This window comes from Brienomyrus brachyistius, chromosome 2 (genome assembly GCF_023856365.1).
Source record: "Brienomyrus brachyistius isolate T26 chromosome 2, BBRACH_0.4, whole genome shotgun sequence".
Taxonomy (NCBI): domain Eukaryota; kingdom Metazoa; phylum Chordata; class Actinopteri; order Osteoglossiformes; family Mormyridae; genus Brienomyrus; species Brienomyrus brachyistius.
Window position 1 is genome coordinate 30,643,679 of NC_064534.1, and position 20,793 is coordinate 30,664,471.

Genomic DNA, 20,793 nt, shown 5'->3' on the forward strand with positions numbered 1-20,793 from the left:
GATTACATGGGGCTAAGGGGTCACGAAAGAGCAGTGAGACACTGCGTCTGAAGGGAGGACCTTCCTGCCCCATCACTGGCGTCTTCATACTCTCGACGGAGTCTTTCCATTGAGATTGATTGGAGTGTGACTCTTCGAAATGCCTTGCCTTCATGAATAATGCAGTGTAGAGTGACAGGCCATGTTAACACCGTAAGTAAATAACAGGCAATAAGGATTTGTTTATAAACCTTTGGTGTATGGTAAAAGGATAGGCATTACTGAAGCAGGTAATTTATGCATATAGAAAGTCCTCATGACCATTATTGATAGCTTTAAATAGAACTTCTAACCCTAATCATGATTATTCATTATTCAGAAGTGGTTTAGAAAAAAAATGTCCCTTTGAAAACATTCTCTAATTTCCCACAACAATTTAACAATATACACACACCAGTAAGTAATAACACGAACAGAACTTAGTGCTTAGATGCTTAGAAGGAGGTATATTAACTTGAAAAATATATGAAAAAATATACAGTAATAATGTTTAAAGACCATAAATGTGAAGAAAAAATAAGAGAAAAATCAGATGTTTGCAGAATTTACCCAAGCAGCCATGGTTACGAAGCATTTGTCTGTTATCTTACAGCTCGCCCGATACTCAACAGAAGGTCTCCTGCAATTAGGGCCCCTTGGCTCCACCACATTTCTGCCCGACACCAAATGTCTCATAGACGATGGCAGAGGGCGCACACCGAGCTTGAAAAAGTGTGACGCTGTTTCTCGAGTCTCTCAGAGGCTTTGGGATTTCACACAGGTGGGACAGCTGTCTGCTTTCTTCGTGATATTGTGATATAAAAAAATTGCATTATACGTATTACATTGCATTATACGATACACATTAAGTAATGGATGTATGCTTTTATTAGACTTTTTGATATGGAGTTTTAGATTAAGGCATTGCAAAGATTCAAAGGTTCATAATAAAGTAACAGAAAAACAAACCCTGTTCATTATGCCTGACCTTGAACATCCACTTCATAACACTTACGTGTACGTATTAGTTTTTATTCATTTACTAAAGCTCGGATTGAAAGCTGTTTAAGGACACTGCATCAAGGAGCGTTTAAGCAGTCCTTTAATCAATTTTGATAAGTAATGTTTTGGAATTAAGTGTGCCCGGGACTTCATGCTAATGAGTACAGATGGAAAATGAGTCAATTTCTCTCTGTAGAATAGCTATGGATATTTTCAAGGTTACCAGAACCTCCCTACCACATTTGAACCACGTCACACGTGTACTGATATAACATTTGTTTTTTTTATGCACAAAGAATGGACCAATCATCAGCAGGGACACTGGAAGGTGCCTGGAAGTGGAGATGTCCAAAGACGCCAACTTCGGCCTGCGGCTGGTGGTGCAGAGGTGTTCTGGACAGAAATGGATGATACGAAACTGGATAAAGCACCCCAGACATTAAAGTGGCCGTGTCGCTTCCTCCTGGCTTTGTCCCGAGACACAGCAGATGGAGACGGAGCGACCACGCTGTGGCAGAGCAGGCCAGGAACCCCGCAGACGGGCAGCCATGAAAGACGACAGGTTGCCCTCTTTAGCAGCCATCGTGTTTACTGCCTCTGTCCCTCGGGCACGACGAAGCTCGTCAGTTCTGAACAACAGGATAAATGACTAACACCATATTTCTGTGGCCCGCTGGCTCTATGCTCAGAGCAATTCCGGAAATACCATAATACGAGGAACGTTTGAAAGAATGCTAGCAAGTTAAGGATCAGGAAGGCAGGAAGCTGACACATTAACTGATGAACGAAACACAATTTGAGGCCTGATTATGGTCATTTTATACAGCAGGGTTGGGACTTCTGGACATTCATGATACAATCCTGACTGGAACCGTCTGTTCTCATGAGGCAACTGCTGTCTATTCATTTGGTTTGTTTTTGTTTTTCATTTTTAATTTAATAACTGATGCACAACTTAGGATATATTATGTGCCTTTTTCCATTATTATGCTTTGTCTGACCTGGGAAGAGCTATTCCTCAAAGCATGTACAAATGATTTTATGGAAGAAAGCTAATTAAATACATTAAAAGATAAACTAATGTAAAAATGTTATATAATGTATCGTAAAATTGAATGAGGCTGCAGCCTTTAAACAAACGATCATTATTAAATGTTTATATGAGAAAGGTGCTGTTAACAAAATGGTTTGTTCCTACAATCTTTCACTCACTTATCCTGGTCAGGTTCTTGGGGAGGTAGGGTAGGGTACAGTTAGGGTAAGGATTGGAGTGCACCCATAACAGGATGCCAGTCCATACCCAACAGGAAATTTAGAGAATTAAGTTAACCTAGCTGTGGATGTTCATCAATATGCATACTTGACCATTCTTGTGTATCCGTTTGATGTCATCTTCCATTGCCAAAGTACAGTTCCAATACTCAAGTACAGAGGACGGTGAAAATCCTCGGATGTCGTTCTTGCCCTGCCAAAATATCAAAGATGCATCAGCTGCATCCTCATCAAAGACCCCAAACAATCCCGTGATTCATTGTGTCCCAAGGGGACATGTGGGAGATGTGTTAGTAAGTACACTCTTGCCAAGAGCACAAGTACATTCTTTGTGTTGTTTTGGTTTTGATGAACACCCTGCGTCTTTGGACACGTGTGACTGTGGGAGAACATGCAAAGTCCGCACACGCAGCGTAAGCCAGCAGTGCCATCCTGCTGCGTTTTATTAGCTGACAAATACATAAATTACTCCAGGTAATACCATGTGTCTAGAGTAAAGGTTCACCAAATATCTGGTGGAACTAACATTGGAGAAGCTACCCATCCCTTTGCTAAAAACATAAGAACTTAAGGAATTTACAAACAAGAGGAGGCCATTCGGCCCATAAAGCTCATTTGGGGAGAACTCAGCTAATAGCTCAGAGCTGTTAAAATCTTATCTAGCTCTGATTTAAAGGAACCCGGGGTTTTAGCTTGCACTACAATAACAGGAAGACTATTCCATACTCTCACTACACACTGTGTAAAGAAGTGCTTTCTCAAATCCAGTTTAAAACGTTCTCCTGCTAATTTCCACCTATGGCCATGAGTTCTTGTATTTGAACTAATCCTGAAGTAACTATTTGGTTGAACAGAATACAGACCTGTTAGAATCTTATATACCTGGATCATGTCCCCCCTTAATCTCCTTTTCTCGAGGCTAAATAGATTCAGATCAGATAACCTCTCCTCATAAGACATTCCTCTAAGACCAGGAATCATTCTTGTAGCCCTACATTGCACCCTTTCTAAGGTAGCGATGTCCTTTTTAAGGTAAGGTGACCAAATCTGCATATGATATTCTAGGTGGGGTTTTACCAAGGAATTGTATAATCTTAGCATCACCTCCCTTGACTTAAACTCCCTTGACATGGAAGCATCAACTTACACACTGAGGCCTTTCTTATAATCAGCTACCTTTATTTCAATGGAACATTTGTCTACATCAGGGGTCTCCTACTCCAGTCCAGGAGAGATACTACTCAGGTAAATACCAGCAACAGGTGTGGCTCATCAGAAGCCAGGTAGGATAAAAAACCTACTGGATAGTAGCTCTCCAGGACCGGAGTTGGAGACCCCTGGTCTACATTATATTTTATAGTCTCTAGTTAAATCAATATCCCGTTGTAGCCTCTGTGCTGCTAGTTCAGTATCTGCTACACCACCCACCTTGGTGTCATCTGCAAATTTAGCCAGTTTACTGTATATTTTGGTGTCAATATCCATCCATCCATTATCATAACCGCTTAATCCCCACTGGGGCTACAGGCAGCCCGGAGCACCGGGCTCAGACGGGAACCAACACACTGCAGGGTGCACACGCTCACATGCACACAACTACAGGGCCAATTTAGACATGCCAATCAGCCTATCATGCATGCTTTTGGACTGCACAAGGAACCAGAGGACCTGGCAAAAACCCACACGAACCCCACACAGAAAGGACCCAGGACCACCGTGCTGCCCCTTGGTGTCAATATCGTTAATGTAAATTAGGAATAACAGTGATCATCATTTCTTTTCAGTGTTGAGTGAGAGAGAGTTAGGTCTCCTGTTTCTTAGTCAAAACAAAACAACTATTAATAGTTAATAGATATTTGTTTTGTCTCAGGTCATCCAATTTCGCCATAAACTAGCAGCTGGCAGCCCTGACAGACATTGAGCTCCTCTTTAGCAGCTGTCCTGGCATTTGCCAAAAAAACTCTTTGTTTATTAAGACATTCTCTATAAATTAAAATTTCCCGATATCTCGGTATCTTCTGCTGGCATGTGGGCTTTTACTACCAATTACACTAAAATCAGTGGGGACCTATAGAAGACAGTGGTGCATGTTCTCTCCCTTACTTTAAAGAAAGGGCATTTTCTATTACTATGAGAGAACATTAAGAGTGAATAAATTCTTCATGAATATTTATTGGATGAACAAATAACATTTGTTGAGCAGCAGGTAGAAAAAACAGAAAGCAAAGATGAAAGGGGCAGCCAGACTGTGTGTTTTTCATTGTTATTTCATTTTTCATCCTTAGTCTAATACTGGGGGAAGTCATACCCCCCCCCACCGCCCATGCGCCAGTCAGGCAGCTGGTACAAGCCTGCCTCACATGATCCCAGAGCACATACCTGGTACAAGCCTGCCTCACATGATCCCAGAGCACATACCTGGTGCAAGCCTGCCTCACGTGATCCCAGAGCACATATCTGGTACAAGCCTGCCTCACATGATCCCAGAGCACATGCCTGGTACAAGCCTGCCTCACATGATCCCAGAGCACATACCTGGTACAAGCCTGCCTCACATGATCCCAGAGCACATACCTGGTACAAGCCTGCCTCACATGATTCCAGAGCACATACCTGGTACAAGCCTGCCTCACATGATCCCAGAGCACATACCTGGTACAAGCCTGCCTCACATGATCCAAGAGCACATGCCTGGTACAAGCCTGCCTCATATGATCCCAGAGCACATACCTGGTACAAGCCTGCCTCACATGATCCCAGAGCACATACCTGGTACAAGCCTGCCTCACATGATCCCAGAGCACATACCTGGTACAAGCCTGCCTCACATGATCCCAGAGCACATGCCTGGTACAAGCCTGCCTCACATGATCCCAGAGCACATACCTGGTACAAGCCTGCCTCACATGATCCCAGAGCACATACCTGGTACAAGCCTGCCTCACATGATCCCAGACCACATGCCTGGTACAATCCTGCCTCACATGATCCCAGAGCACATACCTGGTACCAGAATCCTCTACAAAGTCCCTCCTCCCCTGGTCTGTCTGCATTCGCTGTCAGAGTGGGAGGGAGAGATTTTAGCTCCACCACCAGTCCCGCTCCTAGTACGAGTATGTCCACACTGCTATGTTTTCATTTAAAAACACAAACAGTAATCTCAATTTTCCCCTTTCATCCATGCTACCCCAGAAAAATGGAGACATATGTAAATGCTCTTACAGCTGTATCCTTCTGCAAACTCTACTTCAGAGTTGCAGTGTGGATGAGTGGAAGCAGAGGCTTTTGAACACCCAGACTCTAAAAGCGCCCTAATTGGTCCCTCCTCATCATGTGGTCCATGCCTGATTTGATAGCACTATGTACGGTTCACCTGGTTACCGTACACGGAAGAAAACAGATTTCCAACATGGCGGATATGGAGGTCCTGCTTTCAGTGCCGCTTTTCCTGTTGCTGACCTGTATGCTGCTAAATAACATGTTTGAATGATACTCCTACTTTAAATTCCCATTAATCTAAATGTCATTAAACCATTATTATTCTTACTTTCAAGGTACTGCCAGTGTTAGCAGATTGGCTGAAGCCCACACTTCAAACACATGTCTCACTCCTTCCATGCCATATGGAGAAAAGGCTTTATGTGATGCTCCTTAAGCCAAGTAAGGAATTATTTCACAGAGTTACTCAGAGGAACTATAGAAAGCTGAGCTTTATTATTTGTAGGAAGCTCGGGTCTTTTTGGTTATCTTAAATGGGGTAGAGTACACATGTTTTAGGCCTCTAGTGCCTTTTTATAGGGAACTTTCGTCATGGAAGCCTCAATTGTTAAATGTTCTGCACAGCTAAAATCACCCCACATAAAGAATACACCATGTCCCGATCATTACAACTGAATCATACAACACAGCCTTTGGAAGATAGTGAAGGTGATTTTCTAAGGTTGACAGAAATTCTATTTTTGTACCTTTTTTTGCTGTTGTGCCGTAAAGGGAGAACCAAGCATTTCTTTGTTTACTGCTTTTCCTCTTGCCAGCAGTCCGTTATGTTTTTCATCAGTTTTGTGAAACATTCCCCAGATCATTCAGCGATAATGCACTATTAATGACACTTAGAAAAATGGCATTTAGAAAAGAAATAACCCAACAGAATATCTTTTGGATGAAAAAGAAACAGCTCTGCTTTTCGGTCACAAGACCTCTGTGTTTCTCCGGTCCATTTGCACCTAAGTGTGTTACAGTAACATGCACGTGCTGATATGTGGTGTAACCTACAGGCTCTTTGATCACGTTGTGATGATGTCGACATTCACTGCTCACATTCACCCCCAAACACACTCTAATTTTGCTTCCAGTCGATTTCGCACGCAGGACTGCAAGTTCTCTGTCACGGCACAGTGACTCGCCTCTAATTTCTTCACGAAAACACTCTTCTGCTTTCTGCGTTCCCTCCCTTCCATACCAAAATATCACAGTTAAGTTGGATGGAATATCAAAAGGGAGACATCGGGGCAATTTCATAAATCTGATTTTATTTTTATTTTTTTGCTCTGCCGCAGATTTATCATAAAGACACAATAATGTTCTACTGCTAAAGTTTTTACGGAAAAAAGTAAACAACGCAGTCAGCGTGAAATAATCTTCACACTCCAGTTAAAGAGCAATTCTGCTCAAAGTGGGAGGAACGCAAGATGCTTGGCAACTAAGGAGAAGATGGTTTCCAAACACCATGACCGCGCTGAGATTCTCTTATCGTCGCGGGAATTAACTCCACTTCAGCATGGCCATTAATCTTCTGCGCTTGACCTTTGCTGAGCAATAGCCTGTGGTCAATTACCAGCACGTTACAGAGCGATAAATAAGTTGAGAGGCTCTTCATGGAGGGATGAACTTAGCTAACATGGACTCATCTGAGCCTATATTTCCCATATTTGTTTTATTGACCCCTATCCCTAGCCAACTGTCATGCCACCAGGTAAACAGTCTGACGCTGCTGTTATTCAAAGAACACTCTGGTTCCTTCAGCTGGGGACTGACACAGGGAGGCTGGCACAGGGTGTCCTATCACCACAGTCAGGTCATTTGTATGGTCTTTATCCAGAAACTATTAACTGAGACTAATGGAAGTGAGTATGGCTGTGCATGTGTTTTGGCTGGGGTCCCGTAAGCATACTGTTTCAGGAGAGGGAGGGGGGGCAAATGGGGAGAGTTCTCAGCCTTCACAAAGCCCTCATCTGGGCCGGTGGATGGAGCATGACCTAACGGCATTCCTGAAGCAGCCCTCTGTGCTACTCCCCCCACCCCCAGCTTCTGCTATCCCGTCTGACACCATTAATGCCTCCTAGCAGGACGTGTGTCCTAAAGACATCAGAGGAATATATAAATCATTACTAGATGCCTTTGGAAATTATGAGCTGACAAGCTTATTTTTATCATTTAATTGACACGTTAAACTGTAATAATAAGACAGGCGTGTGGAAGATTGATGCTGCCGATGTGCGAATTTTGCCATTTTGTCTTTCATCCAAAATAAACTACAAAGTAATTCACTCGCCCTGTTGCCTCATTCTTCTTAAATCCATGCCTTCTGTCTATTTTTTTGTCCCCCGCATCTCTAGCAGCAAAAAGTTGGCAAACTTTTTCATAGTCTTCCCGGGAAGTACTGGAATGGGTAATTTGTCTATTTATTGGTGTGAATTTATGTGCTCTTTTCACTCACTTTATACAAAGATTTAAAAGTTTGCATTTAATTCAAAGTTTTAAGTTTTCACATGGAGAAAAATATCCCCTTAGTTTCCATCTTGACAGCAGTGAAAAGTCTGCTCCCTACTGTCAAGAAAGCAGACACACACTGGGAGAAAATGTGACCGTTTAGGAGGAGAAATTTCAGTGGCAGGTTGTGAAACTGCAAATTAACAGTTTAATGGCTATTTAAATATGGTTTTTATTACTTGTATGAATGGCTTCTCTTCTTATGCAAGTGCAGGACTCTCTGGGTCAGTGTCGCTACGCCTTAGCAGAGCCACGTTCTGATAAAAACACGTGAAGGGAAGCGTTGCGGTGAGCAGATTTTTGAAATCTCTAATGAGATCTCCAGAGATACAGAGAACTCCAAGACACAATTAGGCCCAGGGTACGTGTACGTCCACTGAGCACGCAGGAGGGCAATAGTGTGTGTGGGTGTGTGTCTGTGTGTGTCTGCTGACAAACAAGATAACATGAGCAGTTTTGCTAATGGAAGTTTCTAGAAGCAGTGACTTAAAAGTGTGAGTATGTACGCTTCTCTGTTCTTCCTTCTGCTTGTAATCTTTGCCGATCAGCTGTGTGTAAACATCATTAGGGCACCATGGGCTGTGTTTTCTTATTTCTGTTTACACTGCTGTCCACTGTGGGGAAAAAAAAACTATCAAAATGTCCTCCCTCTCCATGGCAGGGTGGCAATCAGTCGTTGAGGTGTTGAAGTTCCTCCTGAGTTTCAGCAGGTCCCATGGACGTCCCTTCAGATGGCCTCGCAAAAAAGGGCACTTCTCCCACAAGGATGCCCATTTGTGGACCTAATGTCTTCTGGCTCTTATCAAACTTCGCGTGGCATTGCTGAACTATTGAAGAGAATGTGTAAACTATTAATTAGTCATTTCGCAAACCTCACAATTAAGCTCTCAATTAATAAAAAAATAGCAGAGGTCCTCCAATGCCTCCCAGGAATCTGGGAAGAAGCTGACAGTCATTCATTTTGCATTTATACACATGGTCCATTCACATATGTGGATATTACGGTACAATACACCACTTCTTCTCCGCTCACTGGGATGGTCAGTCAGCGCTGAGCTTCCGGTCTTCAGTACTACGCCAGACACGAGCTTTTGATTCCTGTCTTGCTGGTTGGGTGGAGCTGCACACTGATAATGGAGAGTTCCTTGTCACACATGAAAGAGGGAAAAGCGGGAAGTCTTCTGAAAAAGCTTGGCAACACAAGGATGGGGTGGCGGATTAGGACATGAAAGTGGCCCACAGTAAGGGGGGCCCTTCATGCCGTGAGGGCGAGGATGGAGGATGTGTGGGAACAAGGAACGGAGCCCATAAGTGAACACGGCGGTGGCAAGGGAGATGAGTACCTAGTAGGCCAGCATATGGACTTCCTGGAATAAGTGCGATGCTGATGAGTGTTGCGTGGGAGCAAAGGCAATAAAAATAAGTGTCTTCTAAGCACACACGCACCATCTGGGAGTGTGACAGTCAAAACACTGCAATCCAGAGGCTTTTTCCCAAGCGCAGTGGTGTCCTACATCACTAAAGTTTTATTGAATATATTTAACTCACTGTCTGAGTGCTGGAAGCTGGAAAAATTTCACCCTGCAGGACCGAAATCTCCAGAGTTTTCATTCATTAGAAATCAGAAGTTACCTATAGCTCAGTTACCCGGATAAGCATAGAGGTAAAGCAGACTAACTAGAGCTCAAATGATTCTGCACCCCAAGACTCATGACAGCTAGCCCAGCCCTGGATCTTTCTCCAGATGGTGATGCCACTGCCCCAGACAGGAGTGTGATCAGGAAGCTGATGAAGATGGATGTTGTTTTGGCAGCTGGATGTGTGAATGGTGTAGATGCCTTCGCTGGGACACGGTGTAAAAATGAAAAATGAAAACTGGATTTACTGCAATTTTCAAAAGGATTAGCAGTAAAACAGTCATGTGATGTTTTGTGACGTACTTCTGCAAAAGATGCAAATTTACACGTATAATAATGCCTGAACCTACAGAGAGAAAAACAAAACCGCAGACAAGAGCATTTTGAGTCTTTATGACAGGAGGAATTAATAAACTGAAAGGCTGGATTAATAAATACATCCTTTTACAAGGTCAGAGACATTTAAGCTTATTTGTGTTACAGTAATAAAGGGAGGGCAGAATATCGCGATTGTGAAAATGCAGGTTTCATGCAGAATGCATCAGGAGAGAAATGCAGATAAACACCATCAATAACTGGTATTACTGGAACGTCTGAGTTAAGAAGCTTCTTCCCTTTACTGGTCTGCATGCAAACACTTTTCTTACCATCATATCTCTTTGAATCTCTTCCACACTGTGTAGAAAATAATAGTTCCTTGAAATCCCTTCCTTAATGTTTAGTCACATATGTTGTTGTGTGCATGTCATGCATAAAGGTACAAGAGACATCAACGTCGCAATCCCAAAATCACACTGACAATGAGTTGGCGAAAGACACATAAACAGACATCACCCGAGGTAATGTTTCCATAGTAATTATGGTCCTTTCCTATGTCAACATTTCATCAACACATGTAGGTTCCATGTGTTTTTCAGGGAAGTCAAGCAGAAATCAGAGATGCTTCATGTGGTCCTTTTCAAGTGGGATCCGACACCCTTTACTGTACAGTCAGCGGGAAAAGCAGACGTGTCACATGACATTAAGTTAAAAAGCCGGAGTGGCAACATGAACAGTGTAAATGCTGGAATTTAGGATTTTATGGCGGATTTTCTTTATGCCATAAAGAAACAAAAATGGACAATAAAATATGAAAATTTCAAAGGAACAATCTATGTTGCCAAACTGAATTCTGACCCATTAGGAAGACTCACTGATTCCAGTGCAATACAATAAACAGCCACAGCAATTACACAGTAAAATTACACACATTACACAAACAACATTACAGCTATCTGCTTATAAGCATTATAGACCTAAAAAGCCGATTTAAGGCTGGTTAACAATCCACAGCTCTTCTTCTTATACACATACGGCTATGGCCAAGAGTTTTGAGAATGACACAAATATTAATTTTCACCAAGTCTGCTGCCTCAGATTTTATGATAGTAATTTGCTTATACTCCAGAATGTTATGAAGAGTCATCAGATGAATTGCAATTAATTGCAAAGTCCCTCTTTGCCATGAAAAAGAACCTAATCCCAAAAAACCCATTTCTGCCACAAAAGGACCCGCTGACATCATTTCAGTGATTCTCTCGTTAACACAGGTGAGAGTGTCGACGAGGACAAAGCTGGAGATCAGTCTGTCATGCTGATTGAGATAGAATAGCAGACTGGATTCTTTAAAATTAGGGTGGTTGTTGAAATCATTGTTCTTCGTCTGTTAACCATGGTTACCTTCAAGGAATGTGCAGTCATCATTGATTAGTACAAAAAGGCCTTCACGGGCAAGGATATTGCTGCTAGTAAGATCGCACCTAAATCAATCATTCATTGGATTGTTTGGGGCATCCGGAAAAAAAGATTGTCTGGAGAAGAAAAGGTGAGCGCTACCATCAGTCCTGTGTCAATCCAACAGTAAAGCATCCTGAGATCATTCCTATGTGGGGTTGCTTCTCAGCCAAGGCAGCGGGCTCACTCACAATTTTGCTTAAGAACACAGTCATGAATAAAGAATGGTACCAAAAAATCCTCCGAGAGCAACTTTTCACAACCATCCAAGAACAGTTTGGAGATGAACAATGCCTTTTCCAGCATGATGGAGCACCGTGCCATAAGGCAAAAGTGATAAATAAGTGGTTTGGGAACAAAACATCGACATTTTGGGTCCATGGCCAGGAAACTGCCCAGATCTTAATCCCATTGAGAGCTTGTGGTCAATCCTCAAGAGGCAGGAGGACAAACAAAAACCCACAAATTCTGACAGATTCCAAGCATTGATTATGCAAGAATGGGCTGCCATCAGTTAGGATTTGGCCTAGATGTTGATTGACAGCATGCCAGGCTGAATTGCAGGAGTCTTGAAAAAGAAGGGTCAACACTGAAAATATTGACTCTTTGCACAAACTAATGTAATTGTCAACTGAAGCCTTTGACACTTATGAAATGGTTGTAATTATACTTGAGTATACCACAGAAACAACTGACAAAAGATATACAAACACTGAAGCAGCAAACTTTATGAAAACCATTTCATTGTCATTGACTTGTGTCATTCCCAAAACTTTTGGCCACGACTATAGACAAACTGACCACAGTATTCCTGATGCAGTCCAGGAAGAAAATGCATGCATGTGTTTGTCCCTCCCTCCGTCCGTCCATCCATCCATCCATTCATCCATCCATTCATCTATCTATCCATCCATCCATCCATCCATCCTAACCTGGTAAGGGATGCAAGTCATCAATACATACAAAATAATTTCATACAGCCACCGAAATATGCGCTCCTGGCAAAGTTTGCTTTTCCTCTGGATGAAAATGAATATGACTTACACTTTAGAAATAAACATCAGTGAGTATGTTATTACTGCTGAAGTGTGGGAGAGATATTTTATTCCACTAGCATATGCCATAAAGGAAAAAAAGGATTTCATTTCCAAATTCCGCAGAGCTGATCACGCTCTAGCCTCACGCCTCCAAAGTTAGGCAAATGGTCCCATGCGGACCCAATGATAGAATGGACCGTTTTGAGGGCACGTGTTTAGTCCTGCACCGAGCGTTTGTAGTCGTTCCCCATCCCACGCTGTGTGCAGGAGATCACTATTCCAACCAGCTTAACAAGCAAAGAGACCATGCCCAGCTTACAAACACAAGGATGCTGTAGGATATTTACTCAGCAGGGGGCAGAGATGGGCCCTGGGGATTTTCTCCAGTGCGTGTGTCTTTGCACGTCCAGTGTACAAAGTATAGTCATGAAAGAAGCTGCCTTTCAGCACTCAATATGAATGAATGTTTGTCACAGAGAGGCATGCTACAGGATACTGAGCTGTTCCTAAAACATTATTAAAAAGCTGATTATATATAACAAATATTTAAGTTCTACATCCACTCTCATGCCGCTACCCCCCACATCCAGACTGCCTTAACTTCATACATAAGTAAATCTTCTTGGATTTTTCAAGCAGAAACCAGTCGCCTTCCTAGTGTGCCCATATGACTGGTGGCATTTCCTGGACCCTGGGAAAATTAATCACTCTGCTTCATTAAGAGTGTGCCTTCTCAGTTAACGACCTGCCAGAGGATGGAGAAGCTCATCGCAGGGGGTGATGGTTGTCAGCAACACAGGCCGACATGCTGTAGATGCCCCTGACCCACCCAGCACTGTCCATTCTCATTTTGAGCAAATAATGTCAGAGACTCAGTCAACCAGTTAACCATATAATCATTCATATTTCATTTCAGGTATCTGTAGTAGTTCCACAAACCCTGATTATATATTGACCCCATCTGTTACTACATCACTTTGTATTACTTCTAAAACAGTGCAGGGACCTGGGATAACACCCCCCCCCCCCCCCGCAAATTTCAGGCTGACCAGAGCATGGGGGTGTTGCCACATCAACCTGTGACCCACATACTGGTTCAAGGGAGTAAGGGGCATTCCTGTATTCTGGAATCTTCTTTATCTCAGATAAATAAGAGAAAGATAACAGAATATATTCAATTCAATAATTTTTATTTTTATACTGTGCCTTACAACACAGTTGCCCCAGTGCAATTGACGAGAATGTGTAGCAATCCATTACTACATCATTTATGCAAAATGGTGCATGGAATATCGTTCTAGGGAAAAAAAGAATGCAGATAAACACCATCGCGGTGAGATGGACCAAAAACTCGCAGTAAGGAGAAAAAAAAACCTCTAGGGTTCCAAGGTCGATGGGCTGCCCACTCTGCCAGGTCACACTTTAAATTATTGAATACACTGGAAAATGAGCCTGCATCGATAAAAGCGAGCCCTAGACTGTGGTCATAGTCAGAGTTCATAGCCAGTGTACCCAGCTCTCCAAGTAGGCCTGTGTCGGTAAGGCGATCGTTAGTCATACACACTATGCTCCATGGGACTGAGCCAGCGCTCCAGCTCAGACACCATCCAGAAATGCGAAGAGAACAAAATAGGTCTAAGCACTGACCCCTGCAGTACTCCAGAACTGACTTGTGACATTGACAAAGGAGTGTTGATGCTGGATGCTTGAATGTAGTATTATCAATTGGTAAAATAAGACCTAACCCACTTCAGCACTATTCCACACAAGCCGACATCAAATTCGAGTCTGTGTAACAGAATAGAATAGTCAACTGTGTTGGAAGCTACACCAAGGTCAAGGAGCAGGGACACAGTTACGTTGTCAGCAACACTTGCCATTTACAACTCTGGTTAAAGCTATTTCAGTGCAGTCTCTTTGACGGAAGCCAGACTGAAGTATATCAAGTATGTTGTGCATGGCCAAGTACGACTGAAGTTGAGCTGCGACTGTTTTAGTGACAAGTCTGTAATTGCCAAGTTCTTGTGGATTGAAACTTGGTTTCTTCAGCAGTGGTCTGATGACTGCTACTTTAAATTGGTTGGGCACAATGCCTGAAGACAGAGATGCATTCATTATGCCAGATGAATGTCTTGCCAGAATTTCCAGGGATTGTCTCAGAAGCTGAGCGGGGATTTGGTCCAGTGGACAAGTGGTCAGTTTTGTTTGTTATTAGTGTTTTTAACTCCTGTTCATCGACTCATTCAAAAACATTAAGAATGTTTGTACGTTGTGTTTGTATTAGACTTATCTGTGGGCCATTTCAATGTGTTTGAAGTCATGTTCCCTATCAATATTAACTGGTTATAAAGAATCAGACCAAGATTTTGTTTCAACCAACCAGCTGAACACTCCCTGTGACTGTGACATTTTATATTCAACTTTTTATACAAAAAATCTTGGTCTGGATTTTTACTTTATGGACCTAAATTCCCCACCTCTGGTTAGAGTAATAGGCTGAACAAGCCATATATAGGTTTTGCTTGTATCTTTGCAGGTCGGCAGACGAGTCAACTTAAACACCTCTAACACCGTAGATTCTTCCATTTGCACTCTACTTTTGAGAGAATATTAAAGCATGGGGAAGGGTTAGTTAAGGTGGATCTGACTACTTTATTTTCAAAGGAGCTGCTTCATGCAAAATTGACTCACCACTGTATTAAAGTATGTGTGACTTCATTGACATTTGTACTAGAGACGAGGTTTGCATTACATATTACAAATATAAATCATAATGAACATCTCCCATTTAGGTGCCATGTCATAATAATCTCTGACACAGTCACAGACGCATGTGTGAATCAGAAAGGTGGTTAGAAAGTGGTCAGATGAGGACTTACCCAGCAGACAGACAGATACATGAACATTTCTTTGATTTAGCAGATGCCGTGGAGTATCTGAGTTGGTGCCATAAATAAACCCAAGGTAGGAAGATACGATCCCTTCAGTTTTAGCCTCTTAGTAGTAAGACAGGAAAACTGTTTGCTAGGTTTTGGGATAACATAAATGATCCCTTCTCGTTAATAAATAGTAGACCCTCCCCAGTAAATAAAAAAGGCTATACTTTGAGATGCACACCATGCCTCTAACCAGCAGTTAAGGGAGAGTGGCCTCCCGCCTGTAAAAGACAGTAAGTGTTACGTCAAAACTCAGTGCACCTAGAAACATCACACAAACATGAGCTCTCATGGGAACTGCTCCAAACCTCCTAACCTGTAGAGGGCAGAAAGAACAACCTGTGATTGTTAGGAAACCTAAAGATCAGCCATTGTTTCCGGAGGGACCCATGTACCTGTGAATCTGTTGAGAGAAAAGTTGGGAAAGAAGGGCTTCACTGGGATTTCTTGGCAAGCAAATGAGACAAAAGAACACTCAGCTCACGGTCAAGACCCTGGAGCTGCAACTGGGCATGTAAATGTCTAAATTAAGTTTGCAATGCGTAAATGAAGTCATCTCACCTGTATTTAAATCGTGACCAATGCAATCAATAACTAAATGCTTTAAAAATCATGGATTCCTGTCTCACTCACAACATAAAATTTTCAGAGGCCATTTTGCACATAAGTACATACTGATCCTAAAACTGCCAATAAAACAGTCAAAACTGAAATATGTCATTTTGCTAAATTACTATCAAGACCCTTTCTAAAATAGATTGTAAAAACCACATAAAATAAACAAATTATGTTAATTGACACAAGATCAAACAATGAATGCTGTATGCCAAGATATTTCTCCAAAGCAATGCCAAGGATGGATCATGTATGTGAAGAGATAGTACCGTAGATTCTACTCTGTCTTAGCAATTGAAAAAAAACGAAAAGACCCAATACTAGCCTTTTTGCAGTTTTTTTGCAGATTAAATGATGATGTGTAAAATGTGCAATCGCATTATATTACAGGAATAATACAAAACAATAAATTAATATTAGAACAACAAATTAGTTAGGTATTAGTTGCTGAGCTATTAGTTAAGTTCTCCTCAAACGAGCTTGATGGGCCGAATGGCCTCCTCTCGTTTGTAAATTTCTTATGTTCTTATGTTTTTATGTAAATTGTAACTCCTGATCAGGATGCCAAGCTTCAAAACAGTTGTGGGTTATGCTGAAAAGCCAGGTCCGTGCCAGGAACCCAACTAGTTTAAATGAACTAGAAATTCTGCAAAGAAGAGTGGTCAAATATTCAGCCAGAGTTATGCCAGAGGCTTGCTAATGGCTACCAAAAGATTCTGGTTGATACCTGTTGTACTTGTGTATGTAAACTTGTGACCACAACTAAAATGTGTTTTTGTAAAGAAAGCGCCATCTCATGGTAACACCCTGCAAGTGAATAAATGGGCAGGTTTAGACGAGAATTTAGGCACACCTCCGGAAGGAGGGGGGCTACTCTCTTTGGCTGGCTTTTGGCAGGCAGCCGGCAGGCAGCCGGCTGGCAGTTGGCTGGCAACCGGCAGGTAGCCGGCTGGGAGGAGAAAATTGAAGTGGCTGCATCTGTAGTTTGTTTGCTCAGCCTGTCTGATCAACTGTCGGTTATTTACTTGTTCATGGTGAACTACATGACTGTTTAGTTTGAAGGTGTTATATTATGAACAGTCTGATGGACATCGACTATTGGCTCAATTTGCATTTTATTATTGTATTAAAAGAAACAATGGTTCATGTTTGTAGAAAGGCATCTACTGTTTGCGTTGTTATTACAGATCATGCAAATGAAGTGGCATAATATATTGTGTTGCTTGTGTATTTATGTAAACTGTGTATTTAAAATGAATTCTTATTTTTGTAGTTTATCGTTAAAGGTTATCAACCTAACCGTACTCAAAAGCTGAGTTGTTAAAACATAACTTGAGAGTAAGGGATCAGAGAGAATTAGGTTACAACTTTTTACTTTTGCAAACGTAGAAATAAAGTTCCTCTTTAACACCTTAGATTGGTTCATTAGTTCCAGCCTGAACATCCACAGTGGAAGCTTTATTACTAGACAGTGAGCCCAATTTCAACACAATGTCAGAAACTCTGGCCCCAAGACACTTTACAAAAACCGCTGCTTTGCGAATATTGGAAACTCCTATGTTTCTACATATCAAGTCTCCAATTAAGAGCCCCTTTTCCATTTGGAAAGATGTGTTGCTGAGAGCAGAGAACATGCTGTTGAGCTCAGGGGCTCCATGCACATCCTGTTTGCTGGAAATTTAGGCTGACGAAAGTATCCAGGAACAACTGGGTACAAGAGACAAAAAATTATGAGATATTTGACAAAATATGGGATCTTCTTGTATGTGCAGCACAATTAAATGAAAATGACTACGATGCATACTGTGTGTCATCACATCCAGAACGACTCCAAACAAACCACAAAATAAGGACATTAACCATGAACTCCATTATGTTGTGCTATAGCGATTTTCTTCCTGTTTTCTTCAACACAAAAAGTCGCACGATGATAATGAAAGCGTGCTCAGACCTGGAATGTTAAGCGCAATGTAAGCAAAGAACAGCCCCCCCCCCCATGGTGCCCCTGGTTGGGCTGAAATTATGCTATCTGGTGTGCTCGGCTCTGAGGACTCAGACCCCCATCTAACCGTGACATAGGGCTTGCATGTGCTACTAGGGAATATAGAGGGGCAGGGCCTCATGGGTGCCTGTGCCCTAGTTGAAAGCTAATTGGTTCCTGGAGTGCCCCCCTCAATTATACACCGATTCAAAACTAATTTATCAAGTCAAATATAGATCCTAAACAACTCATGAAAACTTGCTGTAAACAAAAAATCAATTAAGCCAGCGAACATTAATGTAATTACAGCACTGTGAAATACAGTTTGGAAATAAAAAATTGCAAAGTGAATTTCTTCATAATCCGTGAAATGCTATCACTGAGAGCTGTTCTTACAGCATTTATGTCACTAAATATTGAATATCTCGCTTTGCCCTCAGTAAAGTGTGCTGGCTGGCTGAATTATTTCTCATAAAATGAGAGATTACAGATACAGTAAAAGCATCTATGAGTGACATAACAATTATGATTTCAGTTCAGTGATAGAAGGAAGCGGAAAGTGTTTGAAAGAAGCATTTGTAGTCTCGCTGTAAACTCGATATTTCAAGATGACCTGATACAACATAAAGCAAATGGAACTCTTACACAGTAAAACTTGAATTGCAGTGAGCTCATTTTACATAAAATAAATATGTATGACCGAAATTGCTGCTGCATATCAGTCATGATAATACTGATATGCTCACAGTGGCAGGGTTAGGGGCTTGGTTCCACATCTGCCCTCTTTGTGAGGCTTGCATGTTCTGCCCATGTCTCCATTGTCTGATTTCCCCCAGCAATTCAAAGTCACACAAAGCGCATCACCCTTCATGTGAGTCTGTGCATGTATGTGCCCTGTGATTGGCTGGCTTGCCGTGCAATCTGCACCCCAGCCTTGTACCCTGCGCTTCCTGGGATTGGGTCCTGCCTGCTAACCAGAATAAGCTGCTGGAAGATGAATGGATTGGTTGATTGGATGAAATACATGTGATATATACATATATTGTATTTAGAAATACAATAATATATAGCTAAAAGTCCTAGCAGATACTTAGAAGAGACACGCATGTGCTCTGATTGTAGAGCTTGGCGTATTTAAAATAGAGAACATAAATATCAGATCCAAGTGGGAAAGAAGCTTTTCCATTTTCATTTTTCATTATTATAAGCTGTTATCTCCGACCATGGGGATTCAAACATGTAAGGAGGCTGGAACATTCAGGAAGCAGTAGGAATAGAAAGTACAGGACTAACTAAGCAATTCTGAGGTTGCACAACAGCCCCAGGGTACAACTAGCCCCTGGTTAGATTGCTATTTGAAGTGGGTGGATGGATGGATGGATGGATGGATGGATGGATGGATGGATGGATGATGGATGGGCAGACAACAGGCCAAGGAGTATGACTGAATACATCCAACTACTACCTAAAACCTGCTTTCCTCTCTACTCCATACAGTAAATAACAAATCAGAAATAAGCTGACTCTTTTTTTAACACATTTTCTCTCTTGCAAGTATTAAATATGTACTATTTCAGCAATATATGAGTTTGAAAAAAATAAAAATAACGTTTGCAAAGCCTACTGCAATAAACTGTAGAAAACATGTACAGAATGTTTTGATGTAACATATTTTAAGATGATTACATCTACCTCATTGTCCTGAAGAATAGAACTGCATTGTATTTTTTGTGGTAAATAAAGGCTACAGATCAGCCTCTGTCATGTGAAAGTTACAATACAAAACTGCACAACCAAATTGGGTTGTATTACCAGTGCCAGAAGGTGCTATTGTTGTACGAACAGGATAGTCAAGTCAGAAATAATGGTAATGAAAGATCAGTCGTTTTAGGAGCTTACAAATGTTCTTCGGGTGCTCTTATAATAACAAAAAAAAACTTCACTACCTTTATAAAAAACATACTACCAGTAAGCCAAGGAATGGCTGTTTCTCTTTGGGGCCGATTGAGATGTTTTCAAGCTTAGAAAACAAACTGTCTGTGGCAGGCTCTGGCACCACAGTGGGAGATAATTTTGGAGTTATTTTCAGTTAATGGACTTAAAGTTCAAGCAGTCAGAGGTGCAGTTTCTCAGAAAGAAAGTACGCATCTGACAAAACATCACTGGGTCCCACCGGTATGTGTAAGAAATTGCTTATGCTTACATTCTTGACCATTCAGCCTTGCCTCTTTGAGCCTGCGTCCATAAAGAGAGTTTGTAGACTCTGCTTTTAGGGTGAATTAACACTGAGCGATTACTAGAGAGCCTGAATTAGTACTAGATTGTATTTAATGGCTCACAGGGCCTCCTTGAGCGAATATATAACAAGAACAAATGTAGGAGAGTCACTTTGAGGGAGCGGCTCATTGAGCATAGATGCTGTTTGGTTTCTAAAGTAACTTTTTCCCAAGGTCACAGTTAGGTTATGCCACCTGACATAGTCCCATCCACTTAAATCTAATTATGAGCCATGGAAATTGTACGCTTTATCCCATTCATCTTTATTAATGTATAACCCATTACTGGCATATATTGTTTTCATTTAATCCATATTTTAAATGGAAAACTGAAGACGTTTAACTGACTGTTTGCAAGAAGTCAAGGTGATTTAAAAAAATCTTTAAATGAGATGTAAGTTAGTCACGTAGGTCATTCACAGTGGGATATATACAGTATATTTACAGTTAACACGTAAAGGACATAATCAACCTTTG

The 20,793-nt window shown here is 41.6% G+C and overlaps 1 protein-coding gene across 1 annotated transcript in view; it reads left to right on the top strand.

Annotated features, from left to right (window-relative positions):
- LOC125716373 (polypeptide N-acetylgalactosaminyltransferase 9) overlaps positions 1-2,179 on the top strand; it is a 61,264-nt gene extending 59,085 nt beyond the window's left edge. The window contains exons 10-11 of the mRNA XM_048988607.1: positions 632-799; positions 1,317-2,179. Of these exons, the coding sequence (XP_048844564.1) occupies positions 632-799; positions 1,317-1,463 (315 nt within the window). The 3' untranslated portion in view covers positions 1,464-2,179. The remainder of the gene's footprint in view (positions 1-631; positions 800-1,316) is intronic.
- Positions 2,180-20,793: the final 18,614 nt, after the last annotated feature.